Source organism: Strongylocentrotus purpuratus, unplaced genomic scaffold (assembly GCF_000002235.5).
Source record: "Strongylocentrotus purpuratus isolate Spur 01 unplaced genomic scaffold, Spur_5.0 spur5_scaffold_13, whole genome shotgun sequence".
Classification (NCBI taxonomy): Eukaryota; Metazoa; Echinodermata; class Echinoidea; order Camarodonta; family Strongylocentrotidae; genus Strongylocentrotus; species Strongylocentrotus purpuratus.
Window position 1 is genome coordinate 21,521,030 of NW_022145598.1, and position 21,136 is coordinate 21,542,165.

The window sequence follows — 21,136 nt, forward strand, 5'->3', positions numbered from 1 at the left end:
GTCTGAACATAAAAATTGCACGACCCAAAACGACCAATAATCGGTCAGTTTGAACTTGGTTTAAAGTCTGTTTAGAGTCAGTTTGGCGGTGTCCCTAAAACACCAATCACACAGAGACCAATGCCAGACCGATAAACAGACACACATAAGAATGTCACTACCCCAAATGGCCAATAGTAGGTTTGTTTGAAAATGAAAGCGGTTTGAAGGAGGAATAGAGTTACTGACGCTACTTCACTGGAGGGCTTCAAGGGAGCACTTCCACCCAGCATCTAGACCAAGAACTAGATAGTTTATTCCTCAGCACTACATCCTGACTTATGGATCCTGCTGAGTATCGTCGCAGAAGTAGAAGTAGTTTTGCAGCATGACTACTAAAGGTGAAGAGATCTTTGCCAAAATAAAGCTTGGAGCAAAAGTCTGGGCACGAAACACTTACCCTTGCTGAATCAATATTCCTGAGTATTTCAGTCCTCTTTGTTGGGTCGATTTCAAAAGGGATGTCTTCGAGTTGACCTAAAAACTGGAAGTAAGAAAAAGTAGAAAACAAAATTGGATAACTTCTAAGCAATACTTTTAAAGGTTAGCTTCCTTTTTGTGGTACAAACATGTTTGTGTTTGACAAGGATTTGGGTTAAACTGGCCACTTAATTTGGATGATTTTGGTAATAATAACCATTGTCATAATTCATAGGCAAGATATCAGTTAAGACATACAATTACATCTGACCAATCCTTGCCTAAAGTTTATATTTGCTCCATTTTTTTCTTGCCATTAAACAACTAATTCATGTACATGTTTGGATCCATTTTAGACCTAAAAAACCTCAAATTCACAAAGGAGATTTAAATCTAACCCACAGTTTGTTATACCATGGGTTAGATTTAAACCTTCTTTGTGAATTCAGGCCATTTTGCCTAATGTAGGAAAAGCTAATGACTTGTGTATTATTAGCATTCCATATTAGAGTGAAATTGAAAACCTTCAATAAAGAACCAATGTTTTTTACAGTGTGATAATTATTTTGGATCTAAATTTAGCCCATAATATTTACTCTATTCAAGCAAGTCCATTCTTGTGTATGCTTAAAATGCATTCCTGAATGACAGCTCTCTTACCCCAAACCAACAACAATGCAAATTATATTGATCACGTTGAGTGAAATGTCAGTCAAAATGTGAACGCCCTTCTGCTTTAATTGCAGCAAATGGAAATTGATTAAGTATATCTCCATTTAGTTCGGTATAATACGTTTCTTGTACATTGTACACTCCTAGTTGCTCTTAATCAATAATAACAGTATGCAAAATTATGTAATATTCTTTCAACTTTTTGCAGATATTCCGGTAAATAAACCATGACTTTTCCTGGTCATTCAGAATATTTGCTGAACTATATACATGTACATGTAGAACCCAGCCCCATACTTGATACAGTTACTTGAATGTATTTATCTTAATACACCTCTATATGTACAGTACATTAGGAAAATTACTGTCAAACATAAATTCAACTTAACATGCCAATCCAATCTTTTTATTCTCACATGACTCCAATAAGACATACATTTTACATTCAAGTGAGATACATGTACATTATGTGCAATAGACCAAATATTTGAAAGTCTCATATTTCATTGACTGGGTTTGAGGAACCAAGATGGTTTTGGAGCCAATTATTCAAACACAACATTATGTTCTTCAAGAGAAGTTCTTCCATGTGAAGGGGAAAAAAGACACAGTGACTCAGGGCTAAAAAGCCCCAAAGTACCAAAAAGAGCCCCCAAAAGTCATAAAAGATTCCTCAAAATTGTGCATAGAGTCAATGCAAAACAAATTAAAGAGAGTTATTTTCATGAAAGCAAGCTTGAAAAGTAGCCCTCAAAATTTATTGAATATTTTTTTCCCTGGTGTAACCAAACTTAGAAAGCCTCCCTGTTCATCATAAAATTGTTCCTCTACCCAGAACTTACTCAACCGCCTCTTAAAACTTGACCTTCAAAGTCTTGGAGAAAAGTATGTTTCCTGGGACAGATCACACAAAGGACTGTCATATTGCTACTGTACTGTTGCCCCATTCAGACCAGAGGCAATTATATGAAACTTGTATAACGAAAGGTATATGCAATACAAAGAATCACTGTTTAGTGAAAGGGGCTTTAATGTAAAAATAATGATATTTATGAAGGGACTAGTTTTGAAGAGGTTTGTTGACATGAACGACAGCTGGTCAATCATCAGTGTGCATTTACATGAATGTAAGCCTTACCCAGGTAATGGTTTTGTATGATATAACATTCGGACTAGAACCTACAAATGTAGGAACCTGGTGGTAAATCTTTTTTCCATTAAAATTGATGCTCAAACATGAATTTTATTATTATATACGTTTTGTCATTTTTGTTATGAATACGTTTTTTTATATGAAAAAGCAAGGAAAATGTAATAAATTATTGTACAGTAGGCCTATACACATGTATATAATGCAGCAATATAATTCTTGTAGCATTATATTAAACATGAATTCTGATGGTCTAAATGAGGGGTATTCGAGCTACTGTTCTTTAGCACCCAGCTGATACCATTACCCTCTACTGTTCATATCCTTTTAGGAAATACTTTCAATTTCCCCCAGAATTATCCTCCATCTTTGATTCTCTCTCTAGCCACTAAGTGGCTCCCCTCACACCTCCAGAAACCACCTCCCTTGTTGAGTGTTAATTGACAATTCCTAGAAACATGTGAAGGGCAATCCAGGGGGGTGTTTCACAAATATCTTAAGTCGAACTTGACTTTAAACATTATGGAGAGCTATTTGTAACCTTAAAATAAAATATATTCAAAAGCAAAAATTGAAGTATTTTAGACATTTCATGAATTCCACATCAAGAACATGAAATCTCCTTGCTAATAGAAAATATGAATGATTTGAATCAACATTTTATGCCTTTAAAAATAACTTTTACAAAATGTTTTCAAGATGCAAACGGCCTTCCATAATTGTTAAATCCAACTTGGAGTTAAGTTCGACTAAGGATCTTTGTGAAACACCCCCCCCCCTGATGTCATAATGAGAGGTGCATTGGTTTCTTGCCATCATCATTATTCTTGGAGAAAGGAGAAGAAGGGAGAATGAATTTGAATTCATGAGTGTAGATTAAGGCTATTATGTTTATTTGTTTTCCGTTTTGTCTGTTTTGCTTTGATTTTGTTTCTTATTTAATAGCTCACACATTCTAAGCATAGGTTCCCTAGATTCTCAGACCATCTACAATTAATGAAGACACCTTGCACAACTGCCCCCCACCCCCACCATAAGATCAAAACAAAAACAGACCCTTTCTGTTTTTCATTTATCAAAGCATACATGTAGTACAGAGTTTACGAATGAATGCAGTTTTTTCTTGATCTATTGCTCTGGTACATTTATGGTATTTAAGTCCTTAAATCATCTACTCCAGACGTCCAATGGACTGAAAAGAAAATAAACAAACAGATGAAAAAGAATGATAAAGCCCCAAATGGATCATAAATGTCCACCAGCAGCGAACAGCCTGTCAAATTTATGGTATTGACCCAAAAATTTCACTTTTTGTACCTTAACCTCCCTTCATGGCATGTAGAAGAAAATGCTGATCAAAGAAGACACCCTTTTAACCATATTTATTTTAAGTTGAGTGAAGAAAAAAAAACACAGACAAATGCTTTAAAGGCAGTATTGGAATCTCCGCTTCTCCCACTTTCCTGAAATTAAAGGTAATTAATTCTTGAGTCCAACAACTGTCCCATATTCAAGGCCTTTCCTCCCGGATCCCGATTTGTGACTTGTTTGAGCGCTTGAAGGGGGGAGGGGGGTGAGGGGGAGCAGTCTGCAGACACAGACTCTAATCTGACACTCGTCCAGATCTCTCTGTTTTTAATTTTTTTAATTTTTCTTAAATCATCTCTTTACCCTCCCTTACAAACACCCCACACAGAGCGCCATATCTCTATTACTTGTGAATATATCTGTCAACAAAGGGGTTTTAAAGAAAGAGATCATCTCCGTTTCAGCATTAAGGGTATATTATTTTCTCAGCGGATTGGGCACCTGACAGTCAAGTCAGTGGACTAATCTGACATTTTTTGCAAACACAATAATATGAAGTCTTGAGCAAAGCCTGAGCCTACAGTATATCTGTCAGTATTTTTCTGTAAAGTACAGAGCCTACAGATAAGGTGCACTACAGTCTAGACCTTCCTCAGAATTGGAAGGGAAGCCCTCATCACTGAGCAAAAAAATAAAATATTTTTACCTTGAAATCAGGCTAGATCTTGAGAGGCATATAAATCAAAGGGCAGAGCAACAGATGTCTGATTTAAAACCATTTGTCACTGTTTTCACACCGGCTTGATCTTAGCTTTCCTCCCTCTTAATTAATAACTTCCCCAGTTACCTAATACTGGTACCGTATCCAAAACGGCTAATTAATGCCTATGTTTGTTGTTCTATGAGGAACTGCAGATGAGGGGTTAATGCACTTCTGAATGCTTCATTTGACCCACTGCCAATAAATGGGGTTCCTATTTTCAGCTTCCAAGTATCATGAGAGTATAGACGGTAATATTTGTAAACCACCCGTTTAAAGGTTTTTTAAATTGGGGATGGTAGTCAGACGCACATTTATGATAAAATAGCTGCTCAGAGCCATAAGGGAGTTTAATAATTTATATCATTTAATAAGGAATGATGCCCTTCTACAGTAACTCTCCAAAGATGAAATATTTTGTATCTACATGGACGCTCAAATTTGCATAAAGAGTATATTACGAATAAAGTTTAAACGTTTCTTGACCGATAAAATAACTGAAAATTAATTACAACACGTACATGTACATGTAGAGAGGGACCAAATCAACAAATTGCAGTGCAATCTCTAGACTGCAGTGTAATCTCTCTCTCTCACTCTCTCTCTCTCTCTCTCTCTCTCTCTCTCTCTCTTTCTCTATTTCCATCCTACTCTCTCTCTCCATCCTACCCTCCCCATCCCCTCTCTTCTCCCTCCCTTTCCTTTACTGAGCGATCGATGTCAGCTCCAACATCAAAAGCAAACATGCAAGCAATGTCAGGATATAATTTCAGAGACGAAGCTCGGACGGAGCTCCAACAAGACGAGTAAATGAAAGAAAATTGATTCCTGAAAGCAAACTTTGTTTCATTGGTGACAGAAATATTCGCTGTAGATGGCGATCTGATCACATTCATCTGACGGGCTGCCTGAATGAGTGTGTTTGAACAGCACGGAGGCCACATGTTTGCAAAAGGTGTTACCCCATCGTTTTAATATGAACTCCACTGTATATATAAAGCAAGCTGTTGCACATCCCGTTGTTTTGTGTCTTGATTTCCTGGAGTAAAAATGATTATTTTGTGGTCCCTTAATTTATTCATTTCTTTGGGCTCATTATCATATCATATTTCAAGTTTCTCCTCTAAATTCTCCACATTATGGTGGAAAATTAATGTGCAATGAATCATTTAGTTTCAGTTGTTGCTTCTTATACTCTTTTCACACTGGTTTTGCTTAACCCCGTACTTTGCTTAGCCCCGTACTATCCATAACCCCGGACTATTTTTTTGGCTTTTCACACTCGCTGTTTTTAGTCCCGTACTAGCGCCTATTCCGGAATAAGAAAATTCCCGCTGTTCTCACTGCATTTCGTTAACCCCGGATATCGTGTATGTTATGATTGGACATACTTCGCATCTGGCCAGCTTCGATACGCTCCATTGCGTAGTACCGGACTATTTTTCGTTTCTGTTCTCATTCATTTGCTTAGCACCGCAATTGCGGGGTTAGCAGGAGTTAGCACCACAATTGCGGAGTTAGCCCTGCTATTTTGCAGGGTTAGTTAACCCGTACTATAGGTGGGGTTAGCCAACTTTAGCCCACTTTGGTAAAAACCAGTCTGAACAGAAAGTGGAATAGGCTTAACCCCGTACTATAGGTGGGGCTAAGACCCCCCCTTTACCCCACCTATAGTACGGGGTTAAGCAAAATATTGCCAGTGTGAAAACAGTATTACAGTATGCCTGTGACCTACATTTGTACGAACTGCACAATTACATCAATCTCTATCAACAACACCCTGAACATTATGTTGCGATCTTGAGTTGCCATCACAACATAGCACATCAATAATGATGCCTCACTCTCTCTCTGATAATAACTGTTCTGTTTTGTCCATTGGTTTCAGTATGCTAATATGTAGCAAGATTGTGATGACTACTAACTTCTAAAATTTGAAGTGTTTCGCTCTAGGATGCATGATTACCGTTTGCATATATATACGAACTGCACAAATATATATCAATCTCTATCGACAACACCCTGAACATTATGTTGCCATCTTGAGTTGCCATCACAACATAGCACATCAATAATGATGGCTCACTCTCTCTTTAATAATTGTTTTGTTTTGTCCATTGGTTTCAGTATGCTAATATGTAGCAAGATTGTGATGACTACTAACTTCTAAAATTTGAAGTGTTTCGCTCTAGGATGCATGATTACCGTTTGCATATACATGTATATACGAACTGCACAAATATATATCAATCTCTAACGACAACACCCTGAACATTATGTTGCGATCTTGAGTTGCCATCACAACATAGCACATCAATAATGATGGCTCACTCTCTCTTTAATAATTGTTTTGTTTTGTCCATTGGTTTCAGTATGCTAATATGTAGCAAGATTGTGATGACTACTAACTTCTAAAATTTGAAGTGTTTCGCTCTAGGATGCATGATTACCATTTGCATATACATGTACAGTATATACACTGTATTCAGTATACATGTATTTTTTAACTTTAAAATATTTTTTAAATGATTAATCTGTAGCAAGCAAAGAAGCTACTACCATGACTATTTATTATCATGGATTCTTTTTGGCTCCATGTTCCAATCCCAGAGCATGTTAGGTACAGGAATATCATACCTGTAGTAAAGATACTATGTCCCTTTTGCAGCCAACCTCAAATGCTGTAGAACTTTGCAGGAATTATGAATATGTCATGTATGTCCTATCTGTGAAATAACTAGATGGAACTTCGACTGCGCGCAGTCGAAAATGATGCCTCCGTCATAGAGCAATTTTACAAACCAAAACAGAAGAAATTTTTCAAATTCAAGTTCAATTGTAATCCATTAAGAGGTTCTCAGAATATCGTGATTACAAGCAATTTCTCATATACATATATGACCCTTTGATCTTTGACCTGATGACCCTAAAATCTACTCAGTTCATTGGCTCTGCAAGATGTCCTGAGTTAAATAGTAATCCATCTGTCAGTTCTAATGAGAATGCGTTCACAAGTTATTTTTGGATACATAATGAGCCCATGACCTTTGACCTCATGACCCATGAATCTACTCAGTTCATTGGCTCTGCAAGATACATACATGATCGAAATTTGGCAGGAATCCATCAATCTGTTCTAATGAGAATGCGATCACAAGCTATTTTTGCATACATAATGAGCCCTGTGACCTTTGACCTTTGACCTCGTGACCCCAAAATCTATTCAGTTCATCGGCTCTGCAAGATACATACATGACCAAAGTTTGGCAGGAATCCATCGATCGGTTCTTGAGATAATGCGATCACGAGCTCTTTTTGCATACCTAATGAGCCCTGTGACCTGTGACCTTTGACCTTGTGACCCCAAAATCTAATCAGTTCATCGGCTCTGCAAGATACATACAAGACCAAAGTTTGGCAGGAATCCATCAATCGGTTCTTCAGATAACGCGATCACGAGCTGTTTTTGCATACATAATGAGCCCTGTGACCTTTGACCTTTGACCTCGTGACCCCAAAATCTAATCAGTTCATCGGCTCTGCAAGTAACATACATGACCAAAGTTTGGCAGGAATCCATCAATCGGTTCTTCAGATAACGCGATCACGAGAACGGGACGTACGGACGGACGGACGGACAACCCGAAAACATAATGCCTCCGGCTACTTCGTAACGGAGGCATAAAAATGTTAGCAGTGTCCGAATATTCAAATTATGCTTGGAAACCCGTTTACTTGCTAGACTTCACTGTCAGACACTATTGAGTGACTGACTGGCTTTTTTCCTTCTTTGGTAATAACATAAATAAAATGAGCTGTAAAGGGTACATGAGCATTTGTCTACATCAATAACCCACTTCTTGTAATGGCCAAAATTAAACTGATTAAATCTTTGCGCAGCATAAAACGTACAACCATGCGGTTCAGTGGTCTGAAAATCAAGACTATTACTTATTGGCTCTATAGCTCCTACATGTAAGTCGATTTGACAACTAATAGTCGTTATTTTCCAACTTAAAGACATTTTCAAGCCCCTCTTTTTTAAGGGGAGTTCTAAATTAGTATTATCTTTCAAATGCCATTGAAATTTAACCTTTTCATTTTTTGGGCCTGCAAATGGGACATAGTACCTTTAAAGTAGACAAGCCAGCAATATAATGAACCGACTATATTTGAACCGGGAACCTCGAGTCTCACGCCCATTGCTTAATCCACTAAAAGCAACAGTGTACACTGTACCTCCCATAGTTCTAAATATTACCTTTACCGGTAAACCCATTTTTAGTTTAACCCTCTATCTGCCCTCTAAAGACACCTTGAAGCTCCTATTAAAAGGTTTATTTATGGAATCAGGAAATGATATTGGTCTCATTTTTATCCTCCTGCTTTTGTTTCTCGTTTTTGTCTGCTGGTATATTTCCTTTCACAAAAGGCCCATTTACACAGCCCAAAACTATTGTTTTTGCTGTTATACTGCCATTTAGAATACTGAAAAAACCCATACGAAACCATTGTCGAATACGAGCCCTGCACTAACATCCTTAGGCCAGACATTAATCCTCCTTTTTCCACTCTCAACCCAGGTGTTGAATGGATACCTGGTAAGAGACAAAAGTCACTGTAGTCACTGTAGTTTGCTCACCGCTGTGAGCATCTGTAACTTGGCACCTGGGTGGGATACTCCCAAGGGAGCGGAGAATGTATATATAATGTGTGCTGCCAAGCCTGGATCAAATAACCAGATACTGTACATATCTATAAAGCGCCCAGAGACATTGTTGATGTACCAAGCGCTATATAAACTGGGAATATTATTATCATTATCACATATTTACAATACTGTTTCTTATTTTTTTTAAACATGTTAGTCCGAAGAAGTTAATAAAATAATAAATACCTTGACTTCGATATCTAGATAGCTGTCGATGAGGATCTGTCTGTCGACTTTGAAGTCTGGTGGAGTAAGCTCCAGTGTCTTCAGCTGCCTTCGAGCCTCGGGTTGGGCAGCCGAGGCACTGTTGTTGGAACCGTTCTCTTTGCTGGAATTGGCGGAGGTTCTCGTTTTGCTAGGAAAGAGTTTGAAACCAGTCTGCAAAGAGGAAGAAAAAGAAAGTTGGGTAAAATACAGCAACAGGTAGATCCAAAATTTGATTTATGAAACCAAGCAGCAAAGAAAAAGAAGAAGAGAAAATGGGGTAAAAACACAAGCAAATCAAAATTTAAATTTTGAGTTTGAAACCAGATTGCCAAGAAAAGAATGGGGAAAAATGGGGTAAAAATACATACAGATCAAGACTTTAATTTTTAGTTTGAAACCAGTTTTCCAAGAAAAAAAAAAAAGAAAAAAGAAAATGGGGTAAAAATACATGCAATGATGATGATGTACAGACAATTTGCAGACAATAAAATGAAAAGGAAATAGGAGGAAAGAAACAACATTATATATGATTCCTTTGGCAAACATAATATAGGCCTACACTCATTTAAAACATTTATATTACTAGTATCACCATGTACATGTATGTGTTTGTCAGTTAATTTTAAGCAGACATAAATGTCAACGCAGTTTCTAACAAACCCATAACACTACAATTCATGCAGAAAAAGAATTGAGGTCATTTTTGTTGTTCTTTTTTAAACTGCCTTCCTCTGTGAGACTGGGCTTGGTCGTTGGGTGTTAACAGTTCAATTAAATGGATCCATTGTTATAATCCATTTATGGGCACGATGCCAACATGTACTCATCAAAATATAAAGAAAACAAGCTTCTATTCAGTGAAAGGTTGTATTCCTAAAGCCTACTTCCTGCAGTTTACTACATGTACATGTAGATAGTGATTTGGTTAATTTTCTGATAAGTTGGCATACCGGTACACATATAAACAAAACATTAATAAAAAGAAAATAGATTATTCAGTGAAAAGTTTTGTTTCTAAATCATGCAACAAAAGGGCATTTCACTTTCAATCATTGACCTTGATCACGAATGTATTTTCATTTAAATGTACCCTTCAATTCATATTTTCTCTTTAATTATAATCGCAAAGGTCTCCATGGGCCAGTTCATGAGACTATCATGAATCTAAATTTGTGGATATCCCTTAGAAACACGTGTTAATTCTGGAATGTCCAAGAAGTTAAACTTATGACGGTTATGACAGGACTCTCCATTTCATAAAAAGTTACGTCGGTATCAAAAGTGTTAATGAACATTCATTAATGCACGTAGGGCATACACTGTACAGTGTAAGCCTGGCTGCGTAGTATGAAAGAGAAACCCCTTTGACTCTCCATTACATAAAAAATTATGCCGGTATCAAAAGTGTTAATGAACATTCATTAATGCACGTAGGGCCGCTAGGGCGTACGCCGGTGTAAGCCTGGCTGCATAGTGTGACAGATTGTTCTAATAAAGGTGGGAAGAGGTGTGTCCCATCCAACTATTTAGATCATCATATCACCCTACAGCAGGATATCCTTTCGTTCCTCCTCCTTGTTCTAAGCCCAAGGGCTTTTTGTATATTTTTAAATGAGCCATCACATCTCAGCTTCTTTGTTTCATCATATATATCCTGAAGTAAGGGCTGAACAAGGACAGCGTTTTCTTTTCTTTTTTCCTTTCCCCTTTTTTTTTACCAAGGACATGAGTATCAGTGGCAGAAATACATTCTGTTTCAATAAAAATAAAGAGCAATCAAATCTTTGCATCTTAGTTTCAGCGCTTTCTTTATTTTTTCCTTTCTCTTTTTTTTTTACCAAGGACATGAGTATGGATGGCAGAAATGTTTCCGTTTCTTTACAAAAATACATGTAAAGACCAATCAAATCTTTGCATCTTTGTTTCAGCACTTTCTTTATTTTTTCCCCTTTTTTTTTTAACCAAGGACATGAGTATCGATGGCAGAAATGTTTCCGTTTCTTTACAAAAATACATGTAAAGAGCAATCAAATCTTTGCATCTTTGTTTCAGAGCTTTCTTTATTTTTTCCCCCTTTTTTTTTTACCAAGGACATGAGTATCAAACCATCAGTGGCAGAAATGTTTCTGTTTCTTTACAAAAATAAAGAGCAATCATATCTTTGCATCTTTGTTTCAGCATATTCTCTGAATCTAGGGCTGAACCTACATGTAGACAGAGGTGAGGTTGCAAATTAGCCCCCGATTTGCACAGAGTTCAATACAAAACAAATGAAATAGTGTTATTTTCATGCAATCAAGCTTGAAATGTAGCCCCCTTATTATTTTTTTTTCCCCTGTTGCGTCAATACTGTTGAACCCATGGAGGTGAACTGAAACACAAGTGAGTTTACTTTTCAATTACCTATGACACAAGTACAAGATCAGGACCCTGTTTCATAAAATTTGTGATCGATAACAACTGCCACAGATCTTTGACAAATCGGCTCACAGCCAATCAAATGTAAGGATTTCAGTAGCTTAACAATTATCATTATTCATAACTTGTTATTGATATCAAGTTTTAAGAAACAGGACCCTGGACTAGACAAACGATTCAGATTCAGTTTCTGTAAAAAATAATTTAATCCATTACAACTTATTTGTTGCATTCCATATTCAAAACCAGTTATGTGACTTTTCTGCTAAGCAACTGTTATGGAAAAGGGTTAAGAGTTTTTGTGAACATTTTTTTATTCTACTCTTCTATTGCATAGTAACTCATCACACTCATAGCAATCCTCAGCCCCTGACAATGCTATAATACATGAAACTCTATTATAAAGTAGGACTGACTACAAGGACTTATGATTTTCTGATTCATTAATTATCAAGAATTTTCTTGAGCTGTATCTAAGTCTAGCAAAGAGTTTTGAATAAAAAAAATTAAAAAAGGTGCTGCTTTCTTTCTTGAGGGTAACAGTAACTTCAGATGGGGAATTTTATTTGAATTTAAAAGACTCAAATAAATATTACAGAAACTCCCAGCATAAGTCATCAGAAAATGAAATTTCAAGATCCTTTTGCTGCCTGTCGCTACCCTTAATTTGTCTTTAGTGAAATTCTTAAAGACGGTCTCGCCAAAAAAAGAAACCTGAACTAGTAAAAGCCACTAGTACTCTGCTACACATAAAATGAAAAAAAGTGCAGCAGTTACACTCACTTTACAGTACGAAAGAAAAAAAGCTGGCATGGTATTGAGCCACGATTCCAGCCAATTTCCTTTGGGGAAATTATCATCAAATTGCATGTCAGAAGAGTTTGGGCTTTGGAGGCAATAATGAGGATGAAAAAACAAAATTTCACGATACACACCCAACTGTTGCAGGGCGTTAGACCAATTTGTCACGAGCGATTATTGATAGAGAGATACGGAGAATTTCACACTTGCCCCACAGAATCACTCACTTTCTGCGATATTTTATGGCTCCCCGGGGATGCTCTCTTGGGTTGCTATATAATCATCATCATCATCATCACCTCGACTTTTCCCCCCTCCTACAGAATGCTACTCGCTAGATCATGCAGACACTTTCATCAGGAGCAGGAAAATGTCATATATTAGAAAAAGCAACATACAAAGCCACTTCCTCCCCCCCCCCCCCCCCACCCCCACACACACACAAATTATAAACTACTACTCCACTGTGAAGGTGCTGGGGAAATATTAAGTAAACTGTTAATTTTTGAATTTCTTCAAATGCCAAGCTGCCCATTTAATGTCACAGTTACATTACACCCCCCCCCCCCCCTCCTCCCCACACTTGTTATTGTGTGTCCTTTTTATTTGTTTGTCTAAAACTTTCTTTTAAAACTTGGTGCAGTAAACAGGTATTACATGTAGCTACATTTTTTTCTTCTAAATAACATTCATTTAAATTAATTCAAGACATGTTAATGGAGAAAAAAGTCTTTCTCTGTGTTACTTTTTGCTTAAAGATACATGTACAGTACACCAGTTCTGATCATGCGATTGCGTTGTGAAAGAAACGTTGCGGAATCGTTCAGATAAGGTTGATCATCTATACATGTACTATATGTACGTATTGGTGTGTACTGCAAGGTTCTGGAATCATCAAAATGATAAGAAATTTGACCCAGTCTTGGTAAAGTTACAAGCACTGTACAAAAGAAAGATGTATATGGGACTATGCGAAATCTATCCAGGACGGATCGATATGATAATTTACCAAATATATCAATTTAATAGTAGGCTAGGTAATAGTAGGATTTCCCGGCAAAATTTGTATTATCACGTATTAGTAAAAAAAAATATATTCTTTCACATGACTGGTAATACGAGCTTCCATTTCATATTATGAGAGGGGGGCGTTTCCAAAACTGGTCCCTTTAAAGACAAGTTTATGGAGAAAAAAATCACTCTCTGCATTAGTTTTAGCTTTACCTAGAGTTCAAAACCGAACAACAATTGCATGTTGGTGGAGGTTCATTTACTATAAAATGTCTACAGGACACAGGACTACAGGACACACGTAAATGTGTATCCTTATCACTGGGTGACTTCCATAGCAGGAGGGTGTTTCACAAAACTTGTCATCAGTGACAAATGACTGTTTGTGTTATAAGCTACTGAAATCCTTGCTTCTGATTGGTTATCAGCAGATTTGTCACTGATTGTTGTCATTTGTGACTGAAAAAATGCTTTGTGAAACACCCCCAGATTATCAGTAGAGCATGACTATGATTTGTACAAGGTGTGAATCACCTCAAGGTGAGCAACACTGCAACCACTGCAACAGGAGATTTGCTGTCAAAGGGATTAAGAGGGATTTGTTTGCAAGGATTATACCCCTCATCCATGCCAGCCCTGGCATAACAATGAACAGGAAGAGGCAGTGGCATACAAATTGAAGATCTGCCCTAAAACAGCATCAAGGTATAATGTAATCTATATGTTTTGACAGCAAATAAACAAATTTATGGATGTTTTTTTTTTCATGTGGACCTACTGACAAATATTTCCATTAACCTGTTATACATGTACCTGTACATGAACAAACCTCTACACTTGAAATCCAGTCTGCATATATTACGTATTGCTATGTAAAGTAATCCTCAGGCAATCTTTCAAGTAGTCCAGATTCAGTCCGTTCGTTCTCTTTATCCCCCACACACAGCGCGGTCTCTCCACTGATCGCGCAATCCCCAAATTTCCGTCATTCAGGACCCAGATTTAGAGGAATGGCTACAGTGTAGGTCTACTTTCAACATTGAGGGTGTGTTATTTTATCAGCTGATTGGGTGCGCTAAACGAAAACGGTACAGAGGCTGGACTATCTTTCAAGTTGCAAAGGAAAACCTTTATTTTTAAAAAGCTTTGGAGTAGTGTTTACATGTACATGTATGTACATGTATGTGTACCTATTATTTATCTATTATTTATGTACATGTACATGTACATGTACATGTAGATATGGTGCAGGACACAGATTTTATAAAGAATAGATGGAAATTGGAAAGAAGAAAACTTTGAATAGAGAGTAGAGCCACTTGCACAATTTTTACCACTTGTGTATTAAACTTCTTGTACAAAAGTCATTCCCAACAAGTTCAAGGTTATTGGGGTGTTGACTGTCTAATAATTTGATTGTTCACAGCATTTAAGTACAAGTACTTCAGTGCATTAAATAATTTTCAGATTGCAGGAGCTTGTTTAGGATTACAAGTAGGGTTTGATGATGTACATGTAAGTGTGAGTAACTCACAATAATATTGAACTATTATATGGGATTTTTGTTTACCATCGAGCATTTTTAGCGCTGACAGGAGCTACATTTGTAAATTGCTCATTGCTCCCTTGTATTTTATTCGTCGTTTTACTTGAGAACTTGTTGTGGTGGGGAAGATATCGATCAGAGTCGATTTGCATTCCTGGCTTGGGGGTCCATATTGGATGAATCAAGCGCAAGTGCAGACGACAATACACAATAGTATTCCAACTCTCAGACCATGTGACTTTGACGATGCCGAGAACAATGCCTCACTGGCAAACACGAGTCAATGGAACTTTAGGCACATTAGGCCCGTCTTCATCAGCTCGAGAATGCCAAATATCCCGCTATTTGAACTATCCCGATCGCAAATTATCCAGTTAATTTGTGTCTTCATCAGCCCGAAGTTGCAATTAGCAGGATATTTGGTTGAGATAATCATCCAAAGATATCTTGGGCTAGTTTGCGAAATATCCCGCTAGTTGTCCAGTGCGTCTTCACCAGCCCGAAGACTCACACTATGCGCGAACGCTAAGCAAAATATCTTGAGCTAATGAAGACACAATTTGTAACTTCTGGATTATTTCCCAAATCAGAAATAGCGGGCTATTTGGCAATCTTCAGCTGATGAGGACAGGCCTTATGGGACTGCAGGCTCGCTGTGAACTTCATTGTCCCATTTTTTTCTTGTTATTGTTATTAGAGGTTTGTAAGAGTACCGTACACAATGCAACAGTCCCACTATCCCAGGCATGTACGCAGTTTGAGGGCATGAGACAGAAAGTTTACCCAACTCTGTTTTCTATGCTCTAAATTCATGTTGTGCATGAACAATGTAGGCAGCCTCGTTCACTTGTTCGCTTTTTGGAAGTCTGTTTAATTTTTCATATATTTAGAGCAGGAATCTATGGAAATAGACTACGGTAGTTTATAGTGTCTGGCCATACATCATGTTGTTGTTTTTTCTTTCTTTCTTCTTTATTTCCTTTCTTCTTTTTTTCCTTAAAAAATATTTCTAAATATTTTTTTTAGTTTATAGTTTAATTTGGTTTGGGGGTGTTAAATAATATGAAAAAAATGTTCTCCCAATTCAATGATTTTATCTCCTAAATCAATAAAATTCTCATAAAAGTAGTCAATAGCATAATGGACGAACATCACAAGATTTGAAAGAACTATTGCCCATCTTAGAGCATTTATAATACAGATGAAGTTCCAGAGTGTATTCACTATTCTTTATTATTTTATTTTTTCCAAGTCCTTTTCTCCACATTTGAAGTAATGTATATCAACAGTATTCAACTATGCATCATGCACATGAAGGCCTGTGAATAGTCTTTATCATTTTTGAAAGTAAATGTAGTAATTCATGTAGCACACATTTTGCAACATTCAGTGTATTATTTAAGTACTGCATAGCACTGGCATATTGACAAACATGTACATTTGTACTGTACATTGAAATTGTGTAGAGTGTACAACTGTACATCACAACTATGACTGAATGCTACTATCCCTGGCATTGAATGTCCTCCAGTATTATAGAGCGAGAAGGGTTTGGCTGGGTGTAACTTACTACTGATGAATGACGAGCTGCTATAGGGGTCACGCCCCCTTTTCAATTCACTCCACTGCGATTCAATGGCCTGCAACGCTTGAAAGGCACAAAGCACAGGCTTTGCTGCAGGGATTATGGTGAATGAGAGCACGCCAAAACATGGACTGCTAACTCTGGTGTGGCTGCAAATAATATTAGTAGTTCAGGCTACAGTTTGTGCCTTACAGTGTTCACATTTTACACTTGACGTCAGCTTTTCGAGTAGAAGTGGCACTTATAAATTGAAAAATGAATTTCCTGGAGACCTTAATGTTCATGTACAGTTTGGGCCTTTATTTTTGTGAAGTTCTTTGATTTGAAATGAAACGATCAATAAATGAAGGAATGATCAATCAATTCTGACGGAATAAATAATTTTAATGAGAGATAGACGAATAAATGGAGGAAGGAAGGAAACAGGGAGGGAAGGAAAGAAGGAATGACTGAGCGGACCAATGAACGAATGAATGAATGAATGAATGAAATGTGGGAATGCAATATACATGTATAGCAAAACACTATGATATCAATTCGACATTGTCATTTAGTGCTACATGTATGTTCTTTTCTTGTGCAGATGCAGTGCAGATAGTGCAGATAGATTAGAAAGATAAAGAGACAAAGGTGGAGAGAGAGAGAGAGAGAGAGAGAGAGAGAGAGAGAGAAAGAGAGAGAGAGAGAGAGTTTCAACAAAAAGTAGTAGTACAGAATCTAGATTGTACATGGATATGGCCTAGATTGAAGTCTGCAGATACATGTAGAGACAGAGAAGGCAAAAGATGGAAAGAGAGAGAGAGAGGGGGGTGGGGAAGAAGAGTCCACAATAATGTTACAAATGAAAAGGTTATGACAGGGCAGCTACATGTACAGCACACTGTAGCTGCTACAAAATCTGTAGAAGCCAGATGGATCACAGGAAACAGAGAAAAGAGATAAAGGTAGTGAGCAGGAAAGAGAGAGAGACAGAGAGAGAAAAAGAGAGAAAGAAAGGGGAATGGATGGACTGAAGATGCAAATTCTTACCTTATACAATGCCATGGAAACATGATAACACATAATCACCTTCTCCATGATTAAAATCAAGATACAAGTAGCATTCCGCTTTTAAAAAAAAGCATTAAAACATGTCTTCCTCATATACAAGAATCCACAAATGATCTAGTAGCTTTTATAGTAACGCTGGATGTCCTCCACAAATACAACTGAGGCGCTTAAATGCCCCCTTCCTGGCTAAGGCCTACACAAGCTGACTCTACTCCAACTTCAGTCCAAGAATGCCAGCACCCATAGTCTTAAAACTCTCAAAGCAACACTTAATGAATCCCACGTCGACTTTCTGATCATCAGAAGCACATAAAATGCTAATTACAGAGCTAGAGATAACCCTCCATGAATTTGAAGTAAAGAATGCAGAAAATTAAATTGCGCTCGAGGCTGAATGACACTCTTCTTTTTTTTAATCACAGAGCAATCTAAATTCCTCCCATCTTATGTTCTGGAATGACAGGTGTACTTGAAATAAAAGTGGAAAATTGGTCAAACCCCACTGGACAAGAATAATCGCTCAAAGTCGAAGAAGAACACTCTTGAGATACATAACACAGATCCTCAGTCGAAACATGTGTAAGTTTTTACGCGCACAAATGTTGTCCAGTAAATATTGATTGCGAATACAGATAGCAGGCCAGAAGGCTACATGTACAGTGACTGGGTGAAAAAAGTAATGAGCAGAGTTTTAGGACACTGGGCGGCGAAACGGTCAGCTAAGCAGGGGTGTGTCCAAGGTTAAGTGGGGGCCGCTCAAAGGGCGCTAGTCATCTGGATCTATCAGCATTAATTTAGAGGATAGGTGTTATCACCTAATGAAGGGTCTCAACACCTTCCTGTAACAAATAGACAAGGGAATCCATGCTGCCTGACCTGGCAATCACACAAGAATCTACAGGAGACACACCAGAACGTACAGGAGACACACAATAACGTACAGGAGACACAGTATACAGGAGACACACAAGAACATACAGGAGACACACAAGAACGTACATGAGCCACATAAGAACGTACAGGAGACACACAGGAACGTAGGCTGTGCACAACAGTGTAATGGGGTACCCGAGTACACTCCCATGCTTACAGGCGAATACTCGAGTATTCGGACGTCATGTTTTTTTTTTGTTTTTTTTTTATTTTTTTTATTTTTGTTTTTATTGATTTTTTTATTTTTTGATTTTTCTTTTTGCCACCACCATACATACCACTGGAGCAGTATCCCAGTTCTGTCGCCGAAAACGCATGCAATTTTACTTTGAGTTGCAGTTGAAGGCGCCGATTTAATAATAATAATAACAGTGAACAATGCTGTTTTAAAAACCAAAGATGGCAGAATAATCCATTTTCCTCCAAGTCCAAGCAGAAATCCAGACATTTGGTCCCAATTTCTGAGTGGTGAGTTTGACAGTGCTCGAGTTGGGAAACATTTTTACTGACGGCACCATGCCAGCGGCCGCCGCTCACCCAGGCACGGGTAAGCGTCGGCCTGGACATTTAAAAAAAAAAAAAAAAAAAAAATTTGCGGCCGAATATTCGGGTACGAGAAATCGTACCCGAGTAGTTGTCAACCGTGCGGGTACTCGAGCATTCGACTACCCTTCACAGCCTTACAGGAGACACACAAGAACGTACAGGAGACACACAAGAACGTACAGGAGACACACAAGAACGTACAGGAGACACACAAGAACGTACAGGAGACACACAAGAATGTACAGGAGACACACAAAAACCTACTGGGAACACACAAAAGCGTACAAGAGACACACACGACCATACAGGAGACACACAAGAATGTACAGGAGACACACAAGAATATACAGGAGACACACAAGAATCTACAGGAGACACACAAGAACGTACAGGAGAGTGAGGAGACACACAAGAATCTACAGGAGACACAAAAAAGAACCTCCGAGATGAGATACACGTACAGTATGCCTGCATACTCATTATCTTATCGGGTCTGATACATTGTATTCAGACTAGGCTGGCAAATGACACATCTATAGGCCTTCATGTACGTGAACAAGGCTAAAGGCCTACACGTGATTTTGTATACAGTACATGTACATCCATGTGTATACTAGGCCCCTTCAAGTAGATATTCATTGATTTTAAAAACTAACTTTATTTTCATTATTGCAAAGTTGAAACTTTGATTCGACAAGGTTATCAAAATTCAATGCTTGGAAACATTCGAAGTAATGATTATTATATTACAAAACGCTTAAATACAGCCCCGGCATAGCACCTGAAGAGCTCTGCGAACGCTGCTGAGATGTGTAAGATCACAGTATGGACATGATTTGCACAAGCAGACGATGTCCCATAACATCTCACACATTTTCAGTGCCTGTGTTTTCATCTTCCCTTGAGATCTTTCTCTTACTTGACTACCGTCAGGCTAAATGTATAATCTATTGCCTCACTATAAACCCCGCGCATGTTTTTATTTTGATGACAAATGCAGCGATACAAAATTAAGGAATCTGTCGCTTGTAAACAAAATAAGACGCCATTGTATATTCAGCTGCTCACACCGCGGTATGTTCGGCGTTTCAAGAGGGAACAAAGGCCGTCATTAATATCATTCCGGGGGGTATTCAATTTGAAAGTCTGGTTTCTTTGATTGTTAATTAACCCCTATCCTGTGTATTTACAAGCAAAAGATTTTAGTTATCAGAATCTGGTCATATCCCCTTTTGAATGGTTCGACATGCCATTACATTTATATGACACTAAACTCATTATAATTTGACAAATAATAGCTTTGCAATTATGTTCATTCTTTATGGGATGTCGTCTGCTTGGGCAGTATTGGTCCATATAGTGACGTCATTAAAACATTGTTATTTTTTGTATAAGTTGAAGTTTAACGCCTCTTTGACACCGATTATGAAAGTGGTTTTATTTATAAGTACATTAACCTACTCTGTCCTCTTCGGTGTTCACTACAGAGTCTATGACTAAGTACTAAATGGCCTTGAACTTGATGCAATATTTCAAAATCTTCTCCAGTACAATTACATTAATTATGATGGTGATGATGAATACTGTTACTAATATGATATTAGCAATAAAGATTTAAAGGAAAAAATATTAATAACATCATATGAGACAATCCTAATGATCATGACTTTTACAGAGAAGCTACTATACAATGTTCTATAACTTTTATTTCACTTTGATTAATAACTCCTTTGAAAAATTGATTTACATACAGATGTAAATTTGTAACGATTATACAGTCTTTACATGTAGACGTACATGTACATGTACATGTACATCCAATCTATTGAAAGGCTTCTGAAAGAAAATGCGTCTTTAATATAAAGAAGCTGATTTGCAATATCAAAAGGTTAAATTTTAAATACAACATTACACAGAGCTGCCAACATTTGATTTGGGTAATCAGGGAGATTTCTGAGAGAGCAGCATCGAACGACTTC

General features: G+C 37.5%; 1 protein-coding gene across 5 annotated transcripts in view; it reads right to left on the reverse strand.

Annotated features, from left to right (window-relative positions):
* Positions 1 to 21,136, reverse strand: part of LOC577159 (cerebral cavernous malformations protein 2 homolog) — a 53,364-nt gene that overhangs the window by 27,409 nt on the left and 4,819 nt on the right. Inside the window, exons 1-3 of one of the 5 annotated variants that reach the window (XM_030983142.1) lie at positions 17,658 to 18,216; positions 9,247 to 9,438; positions 440 to 523 (exon numbers count right to left, since the gene is read on the reverse strand). In XM_030983142.1, coding sequence (XP_030839002.1) covers positions 440 to 523; positions 9,247 to 9,438; positions 17,658 to 17,705 — 324 coding nt within the window. In that variant the 5' untranslated portion in view covers positions 17,706 to 18,216. Of the gene's footprint in view, positions 1 to 439; positions 524 to 9,246; positions 9,439 to 17,657; positions 18,217 to 21,136 lie in introns of those variants that run through there. The other 4 variants (XM_030983141.1, XM_030983145.1, XM_030983144.1 and 1 more) reach the window with 4 other exon arrangements.